We start from the raw sequence: 21,597 nt of genomic DNA, 5'->3' as shown, positions 1-21,597 counted from the left end.
TGATTGGCTGGCGACCAGTCCAGGGTGTACCCCGCCTCTCGCCCGAAGACAGCTGGGATAGGCTCCAGAACCCCCGCGACCCTCGTGAGGACAAAATGAATAAATGAATGAATGGATTTTAGAGCCCTCTAGACATGAAGTAACACCCCTATAGTGAACTTTATACTCATATTACCCAATATAGTAGACATAATAAGAGAAAATAATGTTTTTACGCTGCATGGCGGTCGAGTGGTTAGGCGAACCGAGTTCAATTCCATCCTCGGCCATCTCTGTGTAGAGTTTGCATGTTCTCCCCGTGCATGCGTGGGTTTTCTCCGGGTACTCCGGTTTCCTCCCACATTCCAAAAACATGCTCACTTTGGATAATTCTGATCCAACTCCCGTGTTTAATGTCATCCCATTGTACCGGTACACTACTTACATAGTGTCCTATGAGTGTATCACAAACGTTACGCAATAAGCAGTTTCCTTCCGCATCATCATCATCATGGTGGTGCCATGATGCGACAGCACGGCAGCATAGAGTAAAAATCAAAGACATAAATGACGCCCAGGCGCATTTGGCAAAGCTTCTCCGGAATGTCATCACTGACAGACGGTCCACCACCCACCACCCACTGACAGCCTGCTCGCACACAGTCATGCAAACAGCGCTTGATTAGTCATCATGCTACTGCTGGAACCTTCATATTCTCAACAGGGCAGATCTGAAAAAGGTAAAAGTGGCACCTGTGGAGTTGATATGGGTACAAAAAGGCTCCGTCGAGCCCTGAAAGCAGCTTTTTTTTTTCATTAGCTTCTCGTTCAATTCCATATGCATGCTGAGAACCTCAGAGGGGATTGTTGTTTCTGTTTGAAAATAATTTCCATAAACCAATAATCTCAGCACGGTTACATTTTTTTATTGATTTGGATTTTTGTTAGTTTGCCAAACAAATCACTACATCTGACCGATTTTTGTTTAGCTTTTATGTAAATAAAACAAAACAGTAGCAGTCCAAAATGACCCTGAGCAATTTATGAATGAAAATGAAAATTGCATGCAGTTCTTTATAAATCCGCTGGGGGGCACAATTGTTCTCAGCACATAAACATGACACTGCAATAGCAGTGAGATGGATCATTCTGAAGCTGTTTTGTTTTTTCATCCATTCATTTTCTACCGCTTTTCCTCACGAGGGTCACGGGGGGGGGTGCTGGAGCCTATCCCAGCTGTCTTCGGGCAAGAGGCGGGGTACACTTTGGACTGGTCGCCAGCCAATCACAGGGCACATATAGACAAACAACCATTCACACTCACATTCATACCTATGGACAATTTGGAGTCGCTAATTAACCTAGCATGTTTTTGGAATGTGGGAGGAAACCGGAGTACCCGGAGAAAACCCATGCATCCACGGGGAGAACATGCAAACTCCACACAGAGATGGCCAAGGGTGGAATTGAACCCTGGTCTCCTAGCTGTGAGGTCTGCGTGCTAACCACGCAACCGCCGTGCCGCCCTGTTTTGTTTTTAATAAATATATTAATATTAAAGTCCTCATTAAATGCTAAAAACACCAAATCTCCACAACATTCCATGTGTGTAAAAGTGCAACAAAGAGGAAACTCGACGTCTCCCGTTTCAAGCAGCTTCCTTCTGGGAGAGATGTGATGCATGCGGCAGTCATCAATCTGTGATTCAGCGGGAAAACCCAGAGACGAGAATGTAAGCATTGTTATCCAACCTGACCTCACTAATGAAGCCTTACATCGTCATCCGCACGTCTGCTTGTAAAGTCCCAAACTGCTTCAATATTCCCATTCCGATCCCTCCCAGTTTGTGTGTGTGTATGGCGGCCTGCAGTTGCATGCTGCTTTTCAGCATATCTGACATTTTTGTGGGCTGTAGTATTAGTGGTGTTGGGGGGGGGGGGGGGGGGGGGGGTAGGAGCTGGTTAGTGTTCTTGGGAGACCAGTTTGGTGCACTCGAATGTCATGCTGACACATGACTCAATTAACTACTGTACCTGCGATACGGATTATTAAACCTACAGTTTGCCTTGTTTTAGAGCTGCACCTTTTGTGTTGTTGGAGCTCCTTCAAAACTCATGGGGGGAGCAAAAAGTACTTAATCTGGACTGGACTAGACTGTTTAGTCTGCATTAAGGGACCGTTTTTCAACTGAATTTGCTTAAAAGGTAACTTTGGCTGCACATGTATGACCCCCCCCCCCCACCCCTCCTCCACCGGGGGAATGAATGAATGTGAGTGTGAATGGTTGTTTGTCTATATGTGCCCTGTGATTGGCTGGCCACCATTACACGGTGTACCCCGCCTCTCGCCCGAAGACAGCTGGGATAGGCTCCAGCACCCTCCGCGACCCTTGTAAGGAAAACGGTAGAAAATGAATGAATGAATGAATGGGTATTTTTATATACGGGTACTGATGCTGCCTGACAAAGTCGAGTAAGGACAGGGACAGTTGGCATGAACCCAATCAGACAAATATGTGTTTTGAGGTCACGGTCCCACCTGTTGGATTTCTTCGTGCATGGCCTTGAATGCACCATAGCTGACTGTTGCTGTAAATAAAGTAGAGCACACCGCTGCACTGTGGTATCTGAGGTACATGTGAATATAGCAACAGCGGTTAGGGGGCATGCTAGACAAAAAGAAAAGTGAGACATATAGAAATACTTAAGAAGGGAACATAATGAGGACAGCAGTCGTGGCTTTAATGTGGGCCTCAGCGGGGACCCAACATGAGGGAAGGGGATTTCCAACGCTGCCTGGTCTCCCGTATCACCCCCTCAGCCTCCGCATCCTCTGAGAGCTGCGCTGTTAAGAGAGCAGAGCACCCATCCCCTGAATCATCAAAGGCAACGTGAATGCACTTTTAGACTTAGTGTAGCTACTGAGGAACTAAGCTACATACATTAGAGTAGTTACTGAGGAACTAAGGTACATTGATTTAGTGTAGTTACTGAGGAACTGAGCTACATGAATTAGAGTAGTTACTGAGGAACTCAGCTACATAAATTAGAGTAGTTACTGAGGAGCAAAGCTACATAAATCTGAGTAGTTACTGAGGGACTAAAGCACGCACATTAAGAGTAGTTACTTGGGAACTAAGCTACATAAAGTTAGAGTAGTTGCTGAGGAACTAAGCTACATAAATTTAGAGTGGTTACTGATGAACTGAGTTGAATAGTTATTAATAGAGGACCTATGGAAAGAATGAGTAGGTTATTTCCTGAGAAACTAAGCTACATACATTTTGAGTAGTTACTGAGGAAGTAATGAGTAGAGCAGTGACAGACGAACTGAGTTATATAAATTCAAAGTAGTTACTGGGGAACTAATGAGTAGAGTAGTTACTGAGGAACTAAGGGAAATTTATAGTAGTTACTGTAGTAACAAGCATTAAGCGACATAGGTTTAGAGTAGTTACTGAAGAACTCACGAGTATAGAAGTTTCCAATGACCTAAGGCACATGCATTTACAGTGGTTACAGAGGAACTAATGAGTAGAGTAGTTACTGATGAACTGAGGTACATGTATTTGGAGTGGTTATTGTGGAACTAATGAGTAGTTACTGAGGTACTTGGGCACATACATTTAGAGTAGTTACTGAGAAACTAATAAGTAAAGTAGTAACAGGTGACAAGTGACATAAGTTTAGAGTAGTTCCAGAGGAACTAATGAGTATAGAAGTTTCTAATGACCTAAGGCACATAACTTTAGAGTAGTTACTGAAGAGCTAATGAGTATTGAAGTTACTAATGACCCAAGGCACATGCATTTAGAGTTGTTACCGAGGAACCAATGAGTAGAGTCATTACCAATGAACTTAGGCACATGCATTTGGAGTGGTTATTGTGGAACTAATGAGTAGTTACTGAGGAGCTGATGAGGAACGATTGCGTCGTGGTTTGGGTGGAGTAGGTTCATTTCTCATTAACTAGTGTAAATGTGTGCACCTTATCGTTAAGTGTTACCATCAGTTCATGCTCAAAGACTAGATAGGACAGCCTTCATCTGAGGGGATGGGGGGGGGCGTCCAGGTCTTTATCCTCGAACATAGACGCAGCATCTTCTCAGACAATGAGGGCATTCAACGCGAAAACCATATTTTATGTTTAAAGGCAAAATGAACTGATGTTTAGTTTCAACAGTGAGAGTAAACATCTAACCCCCCCCCCCCCCCCCCCCCCCCCCCCCAAAAAAATGTGCACTTGATCATTTTTTTTTTAACTATTATGTTCATTGTGTTCTGGAATTTCCCGAGCGGTTATTGCTTTCAGCTGCCAGTTTGCAAGCTGCAGGTGTTTGCAACAATGGTAGTGATGATGAACACATTGTGGACCTCCAGCTTTTTAAGGTTGGCGGTTCGATGCTCCCTCCCTCCCTCCTTCCTTTCCTCCCTCCATCCATCTAGTGACTATCATCATATGCTGCCCAATAGTCATGTCAATAATGGTGTCATCAGTCAACTTTGGCAATGCTAACAGATTTATTTAAGGATGCTCAGATCCTGATATCCGATATTGTCCAGCACTTCATTAATGATACCGCTAATTTAAAGCGCCTCTCATAACAGTGAGACTTTTACTCTTAAGTTTGATGGCATAGTATGAGTGGTCATTGAGTGTTTTGACTGGCGGGGTGGAGGCCTGCTTCCTTTTTCAGAATGGCTTATGCAACTGCTGGTCGCAGGAGAGCAGTAGTGAAACATCCCCTTTAGAACAATGTGCCTGGGTGTGGGGAGGGTATGGTACTGTACATTCAGGTCCAGATACTTTGGGTACTTTCCTGCATAAAGAGCAACCCACCACTGACATGTGCTCAAAGCAAAGAGGTGTGAAAAATGTACTTTGAAGGAAACAGGAAATCTGTCACATCCCATCTCTGGGTCAAAAACGGTTTGTGGTTTGTCTGCAAGTAACCAAAATTCTTGATTGGACATTTCGATATTTAGTTGTGTTCTATTTTTATTCATTCATTTTTTTACCGCTTATCCTCACGAGGTTCGCGGGCTTGTCGGAGCCTATCCCAGCTGTCCCAGCCAATCACAGGGCACATATAGACAAACAACCATTCACACTCACATTCATACCTATGGAGAATTTGGAGTCGCTAATTAACCTAGCATGTTTTTGGAATGTGGGAGGAAACCGGGGAATACATGCAAACACACCTAGCTGTGTGGCCTGCACGCTAACCATTCGTCTTCGCCAATTTGTTTGTATTTTAATGCAATTTTCATTCATTTTCTACCACTTATCCTCAGCTGGAGCCTATCCCAGCTGTCTTCGGGCGAGAGGCGGGGTACACCCTGGACTGGTGGCCAGCCAATCACAGGGCACATATAGACAAACAACCATTCACACTCACATTCATACCTATGGACAATTTGGAGTCGCTAATTAACCTAGCATGTTTTTGGAATGTGGGAGGAAACCGGAGTACCCGGAGAAAACCCACATGCAACATGCAAACTCCACACAGAGATTGCCGAGGGTGGAATCGAACTCGAAAAATTCATTGGTAAAATCTTTAAATAGATTTTAAAAAAAAAACAAGCTTTGTGTGTAACAAATCCAAATTGATCAAATCCAGACCGGATATTAAAGTACATGGAATTAGTTTCTGCATGCTGCTGCAATAGAGCGGGTGGTACCGTGTTCTGTGTGGCGATGGAGAGATGTGGCTCATGCGGAAAAAAAAAAAAAGGGAGGACTGGGACAGAAGCTGTCAAAAGTTTGGGATCGTTTCAGACTCAAAAAAGACAGACGTTGCAATGTTTGTACTGTTAGAGCTGACATAATGGTGGCACAACGGTACTGCAAACAACCAGGAAATGTAAACATCTATATTTATATTTACTTGAAATACTTCTGTGATGCACTTTGTTTACATTTTTATTTAATTTAAAATGCACATAGTTGTACTACAACCACTTTTTCATATGTTTAAAAGTCATATATCATGTCAAATGAGCATAATAGGACAGTGCATGGTTCCAAGTCTCATCAGTACATTACATCATTATTATTATGTCATCATTACAGTTGTTTTTTGTTACAATGTCAAGGGCATAATTATCATAATCACTTGTCCTTGGACGAATAATGGGAGTTCAAATGAGGTTATTCTCACAGATGCTTACAACGTTCATATATACATAAATGTAGTTAGAATGTCGTATTCTCGCGTTAAATGATGCCGAAGTTTCAGATAATGAGGTTTGTACATTTGGAAGTGAGCCCTAGAAGACGTATGGGATGTTTGGGACTTCCTTATATGGGCGTTCCTGAATACAAGCTGTAGACTTGACTTCCCTGTTTTGGAAAGCCATTGAAATACAGCTGGAATAGGTGCAGATTCTGGAAGATCTCGGAAGCTTTGTGTGTGGGTTATTCCGTGAAACTGCTCTATATGAGTTCATAATTCAATCTCGCTTTAAATAATGCCAAAGTTTCAGATAATGAGGTTTGTACATTTGGAAGTGAGCCCTAGAAGACGTTTTGGGATGGTCTGAATGCTCTTTTCTACTTCCTTATATGGGCGTTCCTGAATATACAAGCTGTAGAACTGACTTCCCCGTTTTGGAAAGCCAATGAAATACAGCTGGAATAGGTGCAGATTCTGGAAGATCTCGGAAGCTTTGTGTGCGGGTTATTCCGTGAAACTGCTCTATATGAGTCCATAATTCAATACAAAAGGGCGAAAAATTAGCATAATTAGCCCCCTTTGTTGCTTCATAGCGTTTGGGGAAAAAGTATTTTCTCGAGTGTACTCGGTCCATGCTAACAAGTAATTCACCCCCAAGTGAATTTCATCCAAACAAAGGATCTGATACTGATAGAATGAAAAAAGTTATCCACTCATTCGTGTGGAAGTGGTAAGTGTTTGGCTTCTTAAGTTTAAAACAAAAAAAACAATGCTAAATAGTGAGATTACTGGTTTCACTGGTCTCACCGGGAACCACTTGACCGCCGTGCCGCCCGGTTTCTCCTATTCTGAAAAAAAAAACAGTTATCCTCTCATTCGTGTGGAAGTGGTAAGTTATAGCTTCTTAAGTTTAAAAGAAAAAAAACAACGCTAAATAGTTAGCTCGAGATTTGAGCAATGAATAACGAACAATGAATAATAGGAGTCTAAAAGTGACCATATTTCATGTCTTTATTGTCTATAAAAATATTGCTTTTATTAACATTGAACATTCCGACATCACGGAAATTCATTGATTGCGGTCAGGTTTGAAACCAAGTAATCGCTATAAACGAGGGTCGGCTGTATATATAATTAAATATATATTGCATAAATTTAAAACAGGGGAAGGCACGGCGGTCGAGTGGTTAGCGCGCAGACCTCACAGCTAGGAGACCAGGGTTCAATTCCACCCTCGGCCATGTGGTGTTTGCATGTTCTCCCCGTGCATGCGTCGGTTTTCTCCGGGTACTCCGGTTTCCTCCCACATTCCAAAAACATGCTAGGTTAATTAGCGACTCCAAATTGTCCTACTGTATTTGGTAATTAGGAGTGTAAATGTAACTATAGGGGTACTATTTCATGTCTACAGGGCTCTAATAAGATCAGTCATATGAATGTGAGTGTGGCACCTTTTGGGTGACACCTTTTGGGCACACAACTTGAATGACATCGAGCATCTGAGATCCTTTTAGTTCCCAAATACTTTCTAATACACTTCTGCCTTGGAGACTTAATGTCTGTAAGTAATGTGCAATTCTAATGATATGATACCTATGAGGTTATAGCTGCTGTAATTCACCCCCAAAGTGCTTGTTACGGCTGCGCCTGCTTCTTTTCTTTTTAATCTTCTTTGCATTTCCTCCAAACAAAAGGATCCGATGCCGCTGTAGCTGCTAACTCGACCGGTTTGACTGTCTGCGGCGGGAGAAGCGCGAGACACGAGGAGGAGGGAGGGGGGGAATTTGAAAGGAAGAGCGGAGGGAGGCAGTCAAGCAGCTCATTGTCCCGAGCTGAGGATCCAGTCAAACAAAGCCAAGCAGTGAGAGAGGAATTCCCCCAAGTAAGTTCAAACGTTTGCAGATGTGCGCCTGGCCAACCGCTACTGTACACATCTGGTGAAAGCATCCCTAAGATTACCCCCCCCCCTCCTCAATTCCATCAACCCTGCCCTCTGCTCTACCCCTGGAAAAGCCATTTAGCAACACACATGGCGACCCGCTGCACGCGACCCAGTCAGGCAGCCTGTCAATCAGTCAGTCCGCTGCAGTGCGAATCATCGGAAGCCTGAAAAGGACATTATCTTGGCAGCAGGAGGAGACATTTGTGCTGAGGGAAAGTTTGGGGGATTTTTTTTTTTTTTTACTTGCCGTTTCCAAGTAACTGTGCTACTGGAGGTCAGCAGTAGTCAAACACCCCAGAAAAAAAAGTGGGATTCGTACATTCTTCAACATGTTGTTGTTTTCCACCAAAGCACAAAGCCCCATTGAAGAGGCTGACACATAGATGTTGGAAAACACTAAATTCTTTCCATTTTGGGGTACAATTGGAAACTCAATTCTAGGATAGGATTATGTTAGGAAGCCGTCACTCCAAAGTCTTCATTTGGTTTTGGTGGACTTCCTGGTGTATTTTGTATCATTCTGATGTTGTAGAAATGGTTTCATTTATCACAGCAAGTCTTCCAGGTAATTTTAGCAGCAAAACAACCCCAGACCATCACACTACCACCGCCATATTTTACTGTTGCTATGATGTTGTGGGATATTTTTGGTAGACAGCAGAATTCATGGTTCCATTTATCACAGCAAGTCTTCCAGGTCATTTTAGCAGCAAAACAACCCCAGACCATCACACTACCACCACCATATTTTACTTTCCATATTTTACTCTTTCTATTTTGGGCTACAATTGGAAACTCAATTCTAGGAAAGGATTATGTTAGGAAGCCGTCACTCCAAAGTCTTCATTTGGTTTTGGTGGACTTCCTGGTGTATTTTGTATCATTCTGATGGTGTAGAAATGGATCCATTGATCACAGCAAGTCGTCCAGGTCATTTTAGCAGCAAAACAACCCCAGACCATCACACTACCACCACCATATTTTACTTTCCATATTTTACTCTTTCTATTTTGGGGTACAATTGGAAACACAATTCTAAGGGATTCATTCTAGCGTCTATCCGGAGCACTATGATTATGTTAGGAAGCAGTCACTCCAAAAGCAGCAAAACAACTCTAGACCATCACACTACCACCACCATATTTTACTGTTAGTATGATGTTATTTTTTTCTGAAATGTAGCATTATATTTACATCAGATGTAATGGGAGTTCAACTTTGGAAAACACTAAACTCTTTCCATTTTGGGGTACAATTGGAAACACAATTCTTAAGGATTCATTCTAGCGTCGATCCAGGATAAGATTGTGTTAGGAAGCCGTCACTCCAAAGTCTTCATTTGGTTTTGGTGGACTTCCTGGTGTATTTTGTATCATTGTGATGTTGTAGAAATGGTTCCATTTATCACAGCAAGTCTTCCAGGTCATTTTAGCAGCAAAACAACCCCAGACCATCACACTACCACCACCATATTTTACTCTTAGTCGATCCAGGATAAGATTGTGTTAGGAAGCCGTCGCTCCCAAGTCTTCATTTGGTTTTGGTGGACTTCCTGGTGTATTTTTTATCATTGTTGTGCTGTAGAAATGGGTAAGTCTTCCAGGTCCCTTTAGCAGCAAAACAACCCCAGACCACCACACTACCACCACTAAATTTTACTGTTGGTATGATGTTCTTTTTTTCTGAAATGTGGCGTTATTTTTACATCAGATGTAATGGGAGTTCAACTTTTGAGCATTTTGGGGATCATTAAGATTTTTTCTGGCAAAACTGAGATGAGAATTCATGGTGGTTTTCGTCTTGGAACTCGACCATGCAACCACTTTTTGCCCAGTGTCTTTCTTATGGTCATGAACACTGCCCTTAACAAGTGAGGCCTGCAGTGCTTTGGATGTTGTGGGGTCTTTTGTGACCTCTTGGTTGGATTCAAGGTTCATCATTTATCAGAGCAAGTCTTCCAGGTCTTTTTAGCAGCAAAACAACCCCAGACCATCACACTACCACCACCATATTATACTGTTAGTATGATATTATTTTTTTCTGAAATGTGGCGTTATTTTTACATCAGATGTAATGGGAGTTCAACTTTTGAGTATTTTGGGGATTATTAAGATTTTTCTCGCAAAACTGAGATGAGCATTCATGGTGGTTTTTGCCCAGTGTCCTTTTTATGGTCATGAACACTGACCTTAACAAGTGAGGCCTGCAGTTCTTTGGATGTTGTGGGGTCTTTTGTGACCTCTTGGATGGATGGATGGATGGATGGAAGGTTCACCACCATTCCATGTTTTTGCCATTTTTGCATAATGGCTCTCACTGTGGTTTGTTGGAGTCCTAAAGCTTTATCTACCTTTTAAGTGTGATAAACATGCAAACATTCACACTATACAGTATGCAGTGTATTTTGTTATTGCAGTGTTCGACTCCGTACCAGCTCTCAATGCATTCTTTTTTTGTGTTCCCACACACTCAAACCAGTAAATCAGATCCGACTTTTAAATCCACCGAGTTGAACGTAACTAGCTGAAAACGATGTAATCATACGGGTGTTGTTGTCACCTCAAAGCCGCCATGTTCACCTTTTTTTTTTTCCAAAATAAGACACCCATGTGGGTCGGTCGGACTTGTTTGTAGTCACTCGAGCGCTGCTGCACGCAGGCCCGAAGCGTACAACTGTGCACACACACACACACACACACATTTACAATAGCGGGAAATTCCCAACAAAAATTCCAGCCGAGCAGCATGAGGACATTCTTGTGTTTTTGAAAAAGTCTCGCAGCTGAAATGAAAGTCACTTATACTACCGTGGAGTCCTGAGTACCCTCCAGCTAGCAATAAATATCCCCTGACTGGGGATGTTGGAGGGAAGATTAAGTTTCCTGACAGCACTTTGGAAGTACGGGAAGCCTGATAGAAGAGGCAGAAGTGACAAAAGGGAATTTAGGCGCTTAAATAAAGTGAAGTATTGGCTATTAACTGCTTTTAAATCTCCAAAAAAAAGAAAAAGTATATCAAGTGAATTTTTGGGAAGTGTTGTCACTCCAAATTCCCCCCCATCATTCCCTGCGATGACTTCACCGCTCAAGTCGTTTTTTTATTTATAATCCTTTTTGACATTGACATAACAAAACATGATCCATGAGAACATTATTTCCATCCGCGGACAGTGCGGACATGCAATTAATGAATGCAAAAGTGTTTAGAGAGGGGGGATTTTTATAGGCGTACAGTAGTGCGTGCAGCATGAGTCATGCTGTTTGGTTGGATCCTTCAGTCTCCATCGTGGACCACAAGCATGTCTATAACTGTAGTCTTCATCCATGCTTGCCCTGTATTTAGTCATACAGTGGTATCATTGTTCCTTTTAATGTATCGGCTGGATGCGTTGCTTTGCTTATTTATTACTCGCGGCATGTGGTCCGGTTGTGATTTGTTGCAGTTGGCATCACTGCAGTGGTTACGCTCATCCAAGGCCATGAGATTACTGGTTTCGCTGGTCTCACCGGGAAATAGCGGTTCCCATAATTATGCTGTAGGATAAGGTTTGGAACCCCCAAGTTCCCTTTTAGAGGAGCTGTCTGTTAAGAGAGTGGGGGCTGGCGTTAAACATTAAGATGATGACTTTCGTACGGAAAGTCACGGAGTTGCCATTTGTTTGGGTTCCTCTTATTCTGATTGAAAAAATAGTTATCCTCTCATTTGTGTGGAAGTGGTAAGTTATGGCTTCTTAAGTTTGAAAGAAAAAAAACAAAGCTAAATAGTTAGCTTGATTGGAGTACCTGCAGCATAATATTTGAGCAATGTATTACGAACAATGAATAATAGGAGTCTAAAAGTGACCATATTTCATGTCTCTATTTTCTATGAAAATATTGCTTTTATTAACATTGAACATTCCGACATCATGGAAATTCATTGATTGCAGTAGGTAGGGTTTGGGACCAAGTAACCAATTGTGACTTCCGTATCGCAGAGTTGCCATTTGTTTGGGTTCCTCTTATTCTCATTGAAAAAACAGTTATGCTCTCATTCGTGTGGAAGTGGTAAATTATGGCTTCTTAAGTTTAAAAGAAAAAAAACAAAGCTAAATAGTTAGCTCGATTGAAGTCCCTGCAGCATAAGATTTGAACAATGGTATTCTAACTTGAGGCCAGTAATCAGTAATAAATAAATATAATAATAATAAAACGGCAAATAATAAAAACTTAAGAAACCACATATAGTTGGTGGGTAGACAAATTATTTTTTTCAGATTAAAATTAACAAAGCATTATTAGAGCCCTGTAGAAATGACAAAACACGACTATAGTCACATTTATACTCTTTTTATTTACAACATATTGCGCAACTGCAGGGTCTTGAGACACATGCTAACTCGCAAACTAGAGCGCTAGCGACCTAAACGGTAGCCTCCAAGTTATTACCTTTAAACTCAAAAAAGCCAAAAACTTACCACTTCCACACGGATAGGGAGGATAACTATTAACAGTTATTTGACCTTTAACATGAACATTAATCAAACGTAATAATTTTTTCTGGGTACATGATACCATACAGCATCCATATCAAACTTCTGCGGGCCGCACTAACATTAAACTTTCATATCAAGGCGGGGGCCTCAAACTAGTGTCCTGCGGGCCACATTTGGCCCGCGGCCCGCGTGTTTGAGACCCCTGCTATACACGGACAAGAAGTGCGTCTATTTTTAATCAGGAGGGAATGTTTATGTCAAATTTAGCATTAGCAGTCAAAATGTTCACTCTCATCCCCCCACAACACCTCCATTTACCTCGGGTTCCCATGGCAACGCATCCTCAGCAAGCAAACATACATAACTTATGAACATATCATTTCTAATGGTTGGGTAATTAGTGAAACAGACATGACAGAAGAAAGTCCCCGTGCAGCTGAAGAAGGAACGAGTCACAGCATTCCGCGGAAGTGCGCAATCATCATGACTGTCGCTACTGGAATGTTTCCTGCACATGACTTTGACCCCGCTTTAGTACCACACCGACTGCCAAGGTGCAATTTGCTACATTTTTTTTCCCCAAGAAATAAAAATATCTGAACATGTTCAAGGCATGAAGACTTGGACCCGTCACATGGACCGCGATATAAGTCTTGCCAGTGGCCGTAATTCAGTCACTGGATGAAGTGGAGTATTTAACAGCCTGCACGGTGGAACAGTGGTTTGCATGGGTGACTTCTCCATCAGTGTCTTCAGATGGCGGCTGAAATGAAATGATTAAAATAATATATATTTTTGGTCATTATAGTGCATTATGCTACAAAACAAAAATGAATGCATGTTTTAGAAACATTTAATTTAAAAAATTGTACCAAAAAAATAAATGTACAACAAAAAAATCTGCAAATTTTCTGTTTTTTGGTTAAGATAATTTGTGTTCATTTGTGTTCTTCGTGTATTTGTGTCACAAAAAGTTGCACAAAGGAAACCAGTGAACTTATTTTTAAAATATATGGATATACATTTTTTCCCCCCAGTTTCACTTCCTTGTGAGAAGCAAATGCTTCTCTCAATGTCACATGACAGTTACTCTGGTGGAAATGCAGATAAATAAAGATATGTCCTCCAAAAACATGATACATTTAGTTAAAATAATTAGTTTACTTGCAGTTAAAAAAAATAACAAAATAATAATATAAGTATATTTATAAAAACTTTAAATGTAAGTAATTACACCATAATAATTTAATTCTATATTATTTTTATTGTGTCAAATATTTTTATTTATATAGTATATTATTATAAATTTATATAGTTTGTGTGTATCACATTTTTTCCAATTAATTAAAAATATAATATATATAATATATATAAATATATATAAATATATATAAATTAATTTATTTTGTGTTATTTATTTTATTTAAAAAAATAATATTCATTATTTTTTATATTTGTGTGACTTTTATATGTATTGTAAATATAAGTTTATACAATAAAATATACAACTATACTGTATATAAGATTCATCAAAATTATTAAATATATAAACAATATTTTATATGTAATATTTAATTTAATATTTTAATGTTATATTTATTTAATATTTCATATACCAATATTTAATATTTTATTTTATTTATAATTAAATATTAAATAATAAACATGATGTCACTTAATTGTTGCGAGTGCAGAGAGAAAGTAATGACACCATAATTAATTTAATTCTATATGAACTATATTATTTTTATTGTGTAATATATATATATATATATATATATATATATATATATATATATATATATATATATATATTATAAATTTATATAGTTTGTGTGTATCACATTTTTTTCCAATTAATTTAATTTATTTTGTGTTATTTATTTTATTAAAAAATAATAATCATTATTTTTTATATTTGTGACTTTTATATGTATTGTAAATATAAGTTTATACAATAAAATATACAACTATACTGTATACAAGATTCATCAAAATTATTAAATATATAAACTATATTTTATATTTAATTTAATATTTTAATTTTATATGTATTTAATATTTAATATACCAATATTTAATATTTTATTTTATTTATAATTAAATATTAAATAATAAACATGATGTCACTTAATTGTTGCGAGTGCAGAGAGAAAGTAATGACACCATAATTAATTTAATTCTATATGTACTATATTATTGTGTAAAATATTTTTATTTATATAGGTTATATATATAAATAATTTATAAATTTATATAGTTTGTGTGTATCACATTTTTTTTCCAATTAATTGAATTTATTTTGTGTTATTTATTTTATTGAAAAATAATTCATTATTTTCATATATAAAATATGAATATATAAACACTATTTTATATTTAATTTAATATTTTAATTTAATATTTAATATTTAATATAACAATATTTAATATTTTATTTTGTTTATAATAAATATTAAATAATAAACATGATGTCACTTAATTGTTGCGAGTGCAGAGAGAGCGAGCAATTTATCCTTTCATAATCGGCTAATTAAAAATCAAGAGACGTTAAATAACTTACATGATGTCATTAGTTTTAAAGCAAAGGTTGTTTTTTTTTTAAGTCTAATGGAAGGTATGCCTTCTTTGCCAGCTCTCATGTTGTTCATGTTGGAAGGCAAACAAGGAGGCGGGCCGCTCTATTGCAACACACAGCCAAGTGACATTGCAACCACATGTTTGCTTGCAACATGACAAACTATGCACTTTTTTTTTAATGTGTCAAAGTTAAAGGAAGCCAACACGCAGCGTTGCCACCAACACTTTTCCCCCCACTTCCAATTCACTTGGTTCCTCATTCCACAAAGCTACACACATGATGAAACTTTTCTTATTACATTTATTTGCAGTATTTTTGGTTACTGTAAATGGAAAAAGTGAGTAGTATTAAAAAGTTTAGTGCTTGGAAAAACACCTGTGACAACGGAAGTGGGTCCCACACGACTTGAAGCAGACCTGGGGGTGGGGGTCTTTCACTCGCAGAATGGAAACTATACCGTATATGAATGAGAGACGCTTTCGTGGAGTAAGGTCAAAAGCAGGGGAGAGAGGGGGGCATGATGAATCATGGGTGGGGGGATGCATCAGTCATATGAAATTCCATTCATAAATAAATCTAGGCCGCGATACATCTCGAAGAATTCGACGACTGTACTGTATGACACTAGTTGAATAAATCGTTATTGTAATTAATATGATGTACTTTTTTAACATTAAAGCGCTAAATAAAACTACAAGCATAAAAATTACTAAATGAAGTAAAATACAAATTTAAGAAATAGTACTGAAATAAGTATTATTAGTAGTAATATTACACAACATATATTTATAATACATATAAAAGTCACACAAATATAAAAACTAATGAATATTATTTTTTAATAAAATAAATTAATTGGAAAAAAATGTGATACACACAAACTATATAAATTTATTATACATATATATATATGTGTGTATAAACTATATAAATAAAAATATTTTCCGCAATAAAAATAATATAGTACATATAGAATTAAATTAATTATGGTGTCATTACTTTCTCTCTGCACTCACAACAATTAAGTGACATCATGTTTATTATTTAATATTTAATTATAAACAAAATTAAATATTAAATATTGGTATATTAAATATTAAATATATATTAATTAAATATTAAATATTATTATGAATTATTATTTTAGAATATTTATCTATGTATTTATTGATCTATGATTTAGAATCCTATAGCTAAGAAGTTTGGTTTTAATCTTTCATAATTAGAATAATTGTTACATTTATTGATATGAATGCTATAAAAATACATTAAAAATAAACAATATTTGCAATAATTTATTTGTATTATTTATATTATTTGAAATTGTTAGATTGTATTATAATAATATTTTTTGTTTATATTTCTAAACCCCGAAAAGGAATCATGTGCTTATCCCGTCTCCTGAGTGGCAAAGCATGCGTCGTTACCATGGAGACCGCAGAGACCTCTCACACCGGATGTAGTTTTAGTTGCTGCGGCTCCACTTCTGGTTTGAAACAGTTGTGCACAAGCTAGTTACCGCTTGCAGATTCATTTCAGCGAGCTTATCGGTCAAGTTTACCGTGGAAAAATGTCCCGGGGATCGAGTGCGGGGTTTGACCGACATATTACCATCTTCTCTCCCGAAGGAAGGCTTTATCAAGTCGGTTAGTATTTGCAGCATTTTAAACAAAAGCCGGCTGGAAGGCTGTCATGTTTGCTAGCTAGCTAAATGCTCAGTCATGGTTCACACTGTTCCCGTTGTAGCTGCTAAACAACACACAGCTATGACAAAGTTATTATTTACTTTATGTTGTTTATGTTGTTACGGTTATGTTTCGACTATTGTGTTGCTCATAATTCAACGACTTGAATCCTCTGGTTGATTAAATAGCAAGTGAGGTTAGCTAGCAAATTAGCACGCCAGGCAACCAATGTAATTAATTGCTATTACTTTACCAGTTGATTGAAGTTTAGTTTTAAAACCGTATCGATTAATTAATGATTGTTTAATTAGGTGTTGGGTTGCATGACGAGTGATATTTTAATTTTGAAGATAATGAAAGTGACAGCATTATTTATTGTGACCGGAAGTAGTAATGAGGCAGAGTCAGTAATGACGTATGAAGATTTTCAATGTTTTATTTTGCATTGGCAGATTCGGGTACCGTGATGAAAATAAATAACAGTGATTTTACTTGATAATACTCCTGGAAAACAACTTTCTTATCAACATAAACACTCTGTGTTGTTTTCTTTCAGAATATGCTTTCAAGGCTATCAATCAAGGTGGACTCACATCAGTCGCCGTACGAGGGAAGGACTGTGCAGTTGTCGTTACACAGAAAAAAGTACCGGTGAGTGGATGAAAATACTTTTTTAAGTTTGCACACTACAACCCGAAAGTCTCTCCAGTTAAAACCAAGTCATGCTTTTAAATTAATTGAGTTGACCACAATGGAGCATTGTGGTTGGATATGTCTGCTTCACAGCCACGTGGTTTTGGATCTTGGCTCAGACTTTCCCATTGAGATTAAGATCTCGTTCACAAGGACATGAAGCTATGATGTTGGTTTCATCTTTTACAGCGGTAGACACGTCATTTAATAAAAGCCCAAGTTTAAGGGGACCTATTTCCACTTTTCTGACCTATAAATGTTGTATTATGTTAAAAGATGCCAAAGTTTCAGATAATGAGGTTTGCGCATTTGGACGTGAGCCCTAAAAAAAGTTTGGGATGGCTCGGTTTATTCTACCATCACAATGGAGCCTTGTGAGAAGTCACCGGCTTCCTTATATGGGCGTGCCTGGGTACAAGTTGCTAGCTGTACATGTCAAATGGGACCAATCACAGCCGAATGGGAACACCCGGAGTCGAGCCATATGTGGAATTAAAACGGAACGTTTTGGAAATCCAAGGAAATATAGCTGGAACAGCGGCACATTCTGGAAGATCTAGAAAGCTAGCTACGAGAAAGAAATCTAGCTGCTCTATAGGAGTCCACAACTCAATACCAAGGGGCCGAAAATTAACATAATAGATCCTCTTTAAGCATTTTCAAGCATAAAGATTGTTAAATGAACTACAATATTAATAGAAGGCATTCATAAGACTCATTCAAATATGTTGTGGTGGATTCTACACTAGTCACTAGGTGCCTGCATTGTTACTGTAATGTTGGGTGAGACACACAATCACCAGACTTGATCGCTTTAACTCTATTCTGAACCCCCAACGTCACTTCCTGTCCTCCCACTCATCTCTGCCAGCCATAGTCTTAATGCCTTATTTTCTCTTATGTCTACAATGTTTGCTAATACAAATGTAAAGATGACTATAGGGGTGTTATTTCATGTCTGGAGGGCTCTAATAATGTTAAAACGCATATTTTAGAAGGTCGTGAACAGGTTGGGCTGGTAAACCGGCTGAATTAAGGAGAATCTGATAGGTGTTGTGGTAATCTGATATATATATATATATGTATTTTTTTTTTAATCTTATGTTTCCATCTTGTCTCCTTCACCAGGACAAGCTTCTGGATTCCAACACTGTGACTCATCTTTTCAGAATAACAGATAATATTGGCTGTGTCATGTCCGGAATGACAGGTAAATAAAAGGCATTGTGAGTTACTAACACATTAAAAACCGCGCCTCCCAACATCTTTGACAACCCGTGCCCATAGAAGGCCTTTAATATGTTCTCGCAACCACTTCTGCCTACTTTTCCACACTCCATATTTGGTCATTGCAGCTTTCTCGACCAAAATGCTACACACCAACACTTCCCAACTGAAATAACCACATAAGCATTTTTTATAAATGAAACATCAGAACAAAACTGTTGACTTATTAATGACCGTATTCTTTTTTTTAACAACGCCTTCGCCAGCTGACAGCCGGTCCCAGGTTCAGCGAGCTCGCTACGAGGCGGCTAACTGGCAGTACAAGTACGGCTACGAGATCCCCGTGGACATGCTGTGTAAGAGGATTGCAGACATCTCGCAAGTCTACACACAGAACGCTGAGATGCGACCACTGGGCTGCTGTAAGTATAGCGTAGAGCAGGGGTCTCAAACTCAATTTACTTGGGGGCCACTGGAGCTCGGGTCTGGGTGAGACTGGGCCGCATCAGGTTTTCCAAAAAACAAACGCATTTTTTAAAAACAAAAAAATTTTAAAAGCTTCGCTTTGGTTCCAATTTGGTTCTCAAATATCTTACTTTTTATTTTTCTACACAAAATAAGATGAAAAATAAATAAACAAATCAAGAATAAAGAAAATCAATCAATCAATCAGTAATAAATAAATCTAAAATCGGGGGCCTCAAACTAGTGTCCTGCGGGCCGCGTGTTTGAGACCCCTGGCGTAGAGTCTGGACGGTGGACTCTAATTGGCAGGCCGCCACAAATGAGTACTGTTCAAAAAATACTAATTTATCCCGACGTTAATTCCTGTTTGCACATTTGAGGAGCAAAATGTTGTGTTGTAATAAAAAGTCAGCCGGCAGTCAAAAGCCCCGCCCAGGGTAATTAACAAAGCTTGTGCACGCTAACTGATCAGGTTCACGGAAGGCAACCCTTCCACAAGGTCACGGCTCAAAACCTCCAAAGCCCAAACGTGCCGTTGTACCCCGCAGGTATGATTGTGATAGGCATAGACGACGAGTGCGGCCCGCAGGTCTACAAATGTGACCCGGCGGGCTACTACTGCGGCTTCAAAGCCACCGCCGCCGGCGTGAAGCAGACGGAAGCCACCAGTTTTCTGGAGAAGAAAGTGAAAAAGAAACTGGACTGGACCTTTGAACAAACCATCGAGGTGTGTGTTGCACGAGCGGCAAGAATGTAGTGCTGCAGTTGTTGGGGAATTTCGATATAATCCCCCCCCCCCCCCCCCACCTTCTCTGTTTTTCTTGTACCAGACGGCCATCTCTTGTCTGTCAACTGTTCTCTCCATTGACTTCAAGCCCTCTGAGCTTGAAGTGGCCGTGGTCACAACACAAGACCCCAAGTTCAGGTAAACATGTTTTAATTCTTTCTCAAACGTCAACATGTTGATCTAGAATGAGATTACACAATAATAAAGTTAATTATTTACCCATTTTAAAGATGATGGATACAAACCGGAACGCACTAAGTCTTTTTTTTGGGGGGGGTGTAATGTAATTGTCGACTTTGCATCATTGTAAACCTGCTTATGACTGTTATTAGAGCCCTGTAGACATGAAATAGTACCCCTATAGTTACATTTACATTCCGAATTACCAAATATAGTAGACATTCATTCATTTTCTACCGCTTTTTCCTCACAAGGGTCGCGGTGGTGCTGGAGTCTATCCCAGCTGTCTTTGGGCGAGAGGCAGGGTACATCCTGGACTGGTCGCCAGCCAATCACAGGGCACATTCATACCTATGGACAATTTGGAGTCGCCAATTAACCTAGCATGTTTTTGGAATGTGGGAGGAAACCGGAGTACCCGGAGAAAACCCATGCATGCACAGGGAGAACATGCAAACTCACACACAGAGATGGCCGAGGCTGGAATTGAACCCTGGTCTCCTAGCTGTGAGGCCCTCGCGCTAATCACTCGTCCGCCATGCAGCGTAAAAACATCTTATTTTCTCTTATTATGTCTACTAATATGAGTATAAAGTTCACTATAGGGGTGTTACTTCATGTCTAGAGGGCTCTAAAATTCATTCATTTATTCATTCATTTTCTACCGCTTAGCTTCACAAGGGTCGCGGGGGGTGCTGGAGCCTATGCCAGCTGTCTTCGGGCGAGAGGCGGGGTACACCCTGGACTGGTCGCCAGCCAATCACATGGCACATATAGATAAACAACCATTCACACTCACATTCATACCTATGGACAATTTGGAGTCGCTAATTAACCTAGCATGTTTTTGGAATGTGGGAGGAAACCGGATTACCCGGAGAAAACCCACGCATGCACGGGGAGAACATGCAAACTCACACACAGAGATGGCCGAGGGTGGAATTGAACCCTGGTCTCCTAGCTGTGAGGTCTGCGCGCCAACCACTCAACCGCCGTGCCGCCGGATGTAGACATAGTACTATTCCTAATTGTAGCACCAGATTGCCATGATTAATAGCCTCAGTCCATCCTGGGATTTTTCCCACTCAACATCCTGTGTTCCCTCTGCAGGATTCTGACAGAGGCGGAAGTGGACACTCACCTGATGTCCCTGGCAGAGCGGGACTGAGCAAGCAAAGACAGGTCACATGTTGGATTAAGTCTGGCGTTATCCTTGTTTGCTGTACATTTCATCCCACCGTTTAATTCAATGATAATTAAAAAAAAATCTTTTGGAGTAAAATAACATTTGTTGTTGGTTTTACTTTCAAGTGTTAATGTATACAGAATTAGTAGGTTTTGTTTTTTTTCCGGGAATGTAGCATACATAGTACATCCTGTTTCATCAGTGCTGCTTTCATGTG

At 39.3% G+C, this 21,597-nt stretch overlaps 2 protein-coding genes across 3 annotated transcripts in view; both read left to right on the top strand.

The window, feature by feature from the left end:
* Positions 1 to 21,597, top strand: part of LOC131139614 (protein FAM177A1-like) — a 96,336-nt gene that overhangs the window by 8,016 nt on the left and 66,723 nt on the right. Inside the window, exon 7 of one of the 2 annotated variants that reach the window (XM_058089391.1) lies at positions 7,855 to 13,725. The exons of the other annotated variant lie outside the window; for it this stretch is intronic. Coding sequence (XP_057945374.1) covers positions 7,855 to 7,872 — 18 coding nt within the window. The 3' untranslated portion in view covers positions 7,873 to 13,725. Of the gene's footprint in view, positions 1 to 7,854; positions 13,726 to 21,597 lie in introns of those variants that run through there. 2 annotated transcript variants of the gene reach the window in all.
* On the top strand, positions 16,613 to 21,479 carry LOC131139608 (proteasome subunit alpha type-6). The gene is made up of 7 exons (XM_058089359.1): positions 16,613 to 16,803; positions 17,399 to 17,493; positions 18,664 to 18,745; positions 19,029 to 19,184; positions 19,776 to 19,954; positions 20,058 to 20,152; positions 21,305 to 21,479. The coding sequence occupies exons 1-7, from the start codon at positions 16,728 to 16,730 to the stop codon at positions 21,360 to 21,362; spliced, it is 741 nt and encodes a 246-aa protein (XP_057945342.1). The 5' UTR covers positions 16,613 to 16,727; the 3' UTR covers positions 21,363 to 21,479.

This window comes from Doryrhamphus excisus, chromosome 1, assembly GCF_030265055.1.
Source record: "Doryrhamphus excisus isolate RoL2022-K1 chromosome 1, RoL_Dexc_1.0, whole genome shotgun sequence".
Taxonomy (NCBI): domain Eukaryota; kingdom Metazoa; phylum Chordata; class Actinopteri; order Syngnathiformes; family Syngnathidae; genus Doryrhamphus; species Doryrhamphus excisus.
This window is presented reverse-complemented; position numbering and strand designations above follow the sequence as displayed.

Excerpts from the sequence above, each read along its gene's own strand:
- LOC131139608 (XM_058089359.1), top strand. The coding sequence starts at position 16,728 with ATGTCCCGGGGATCGAGTGCGGGGTTTGACCGACATATTACCATCTTC. Across the intron at positions 19,185-19,775 it reads GATGCGACCACTGGGCTGCT|GTATGATTGTGATAGGCATA; the intron begins GTAAGTATAGCG and ends TGTACCCCGCAG. Across the intron at positions 19,955-20,057 it reads CCTTTGAACAAACCATCGAG|ACGGCCATCTCTTGTCTGTC; the intron begins GTGTGTGTTGCA and ends TTCTTGTACCAG.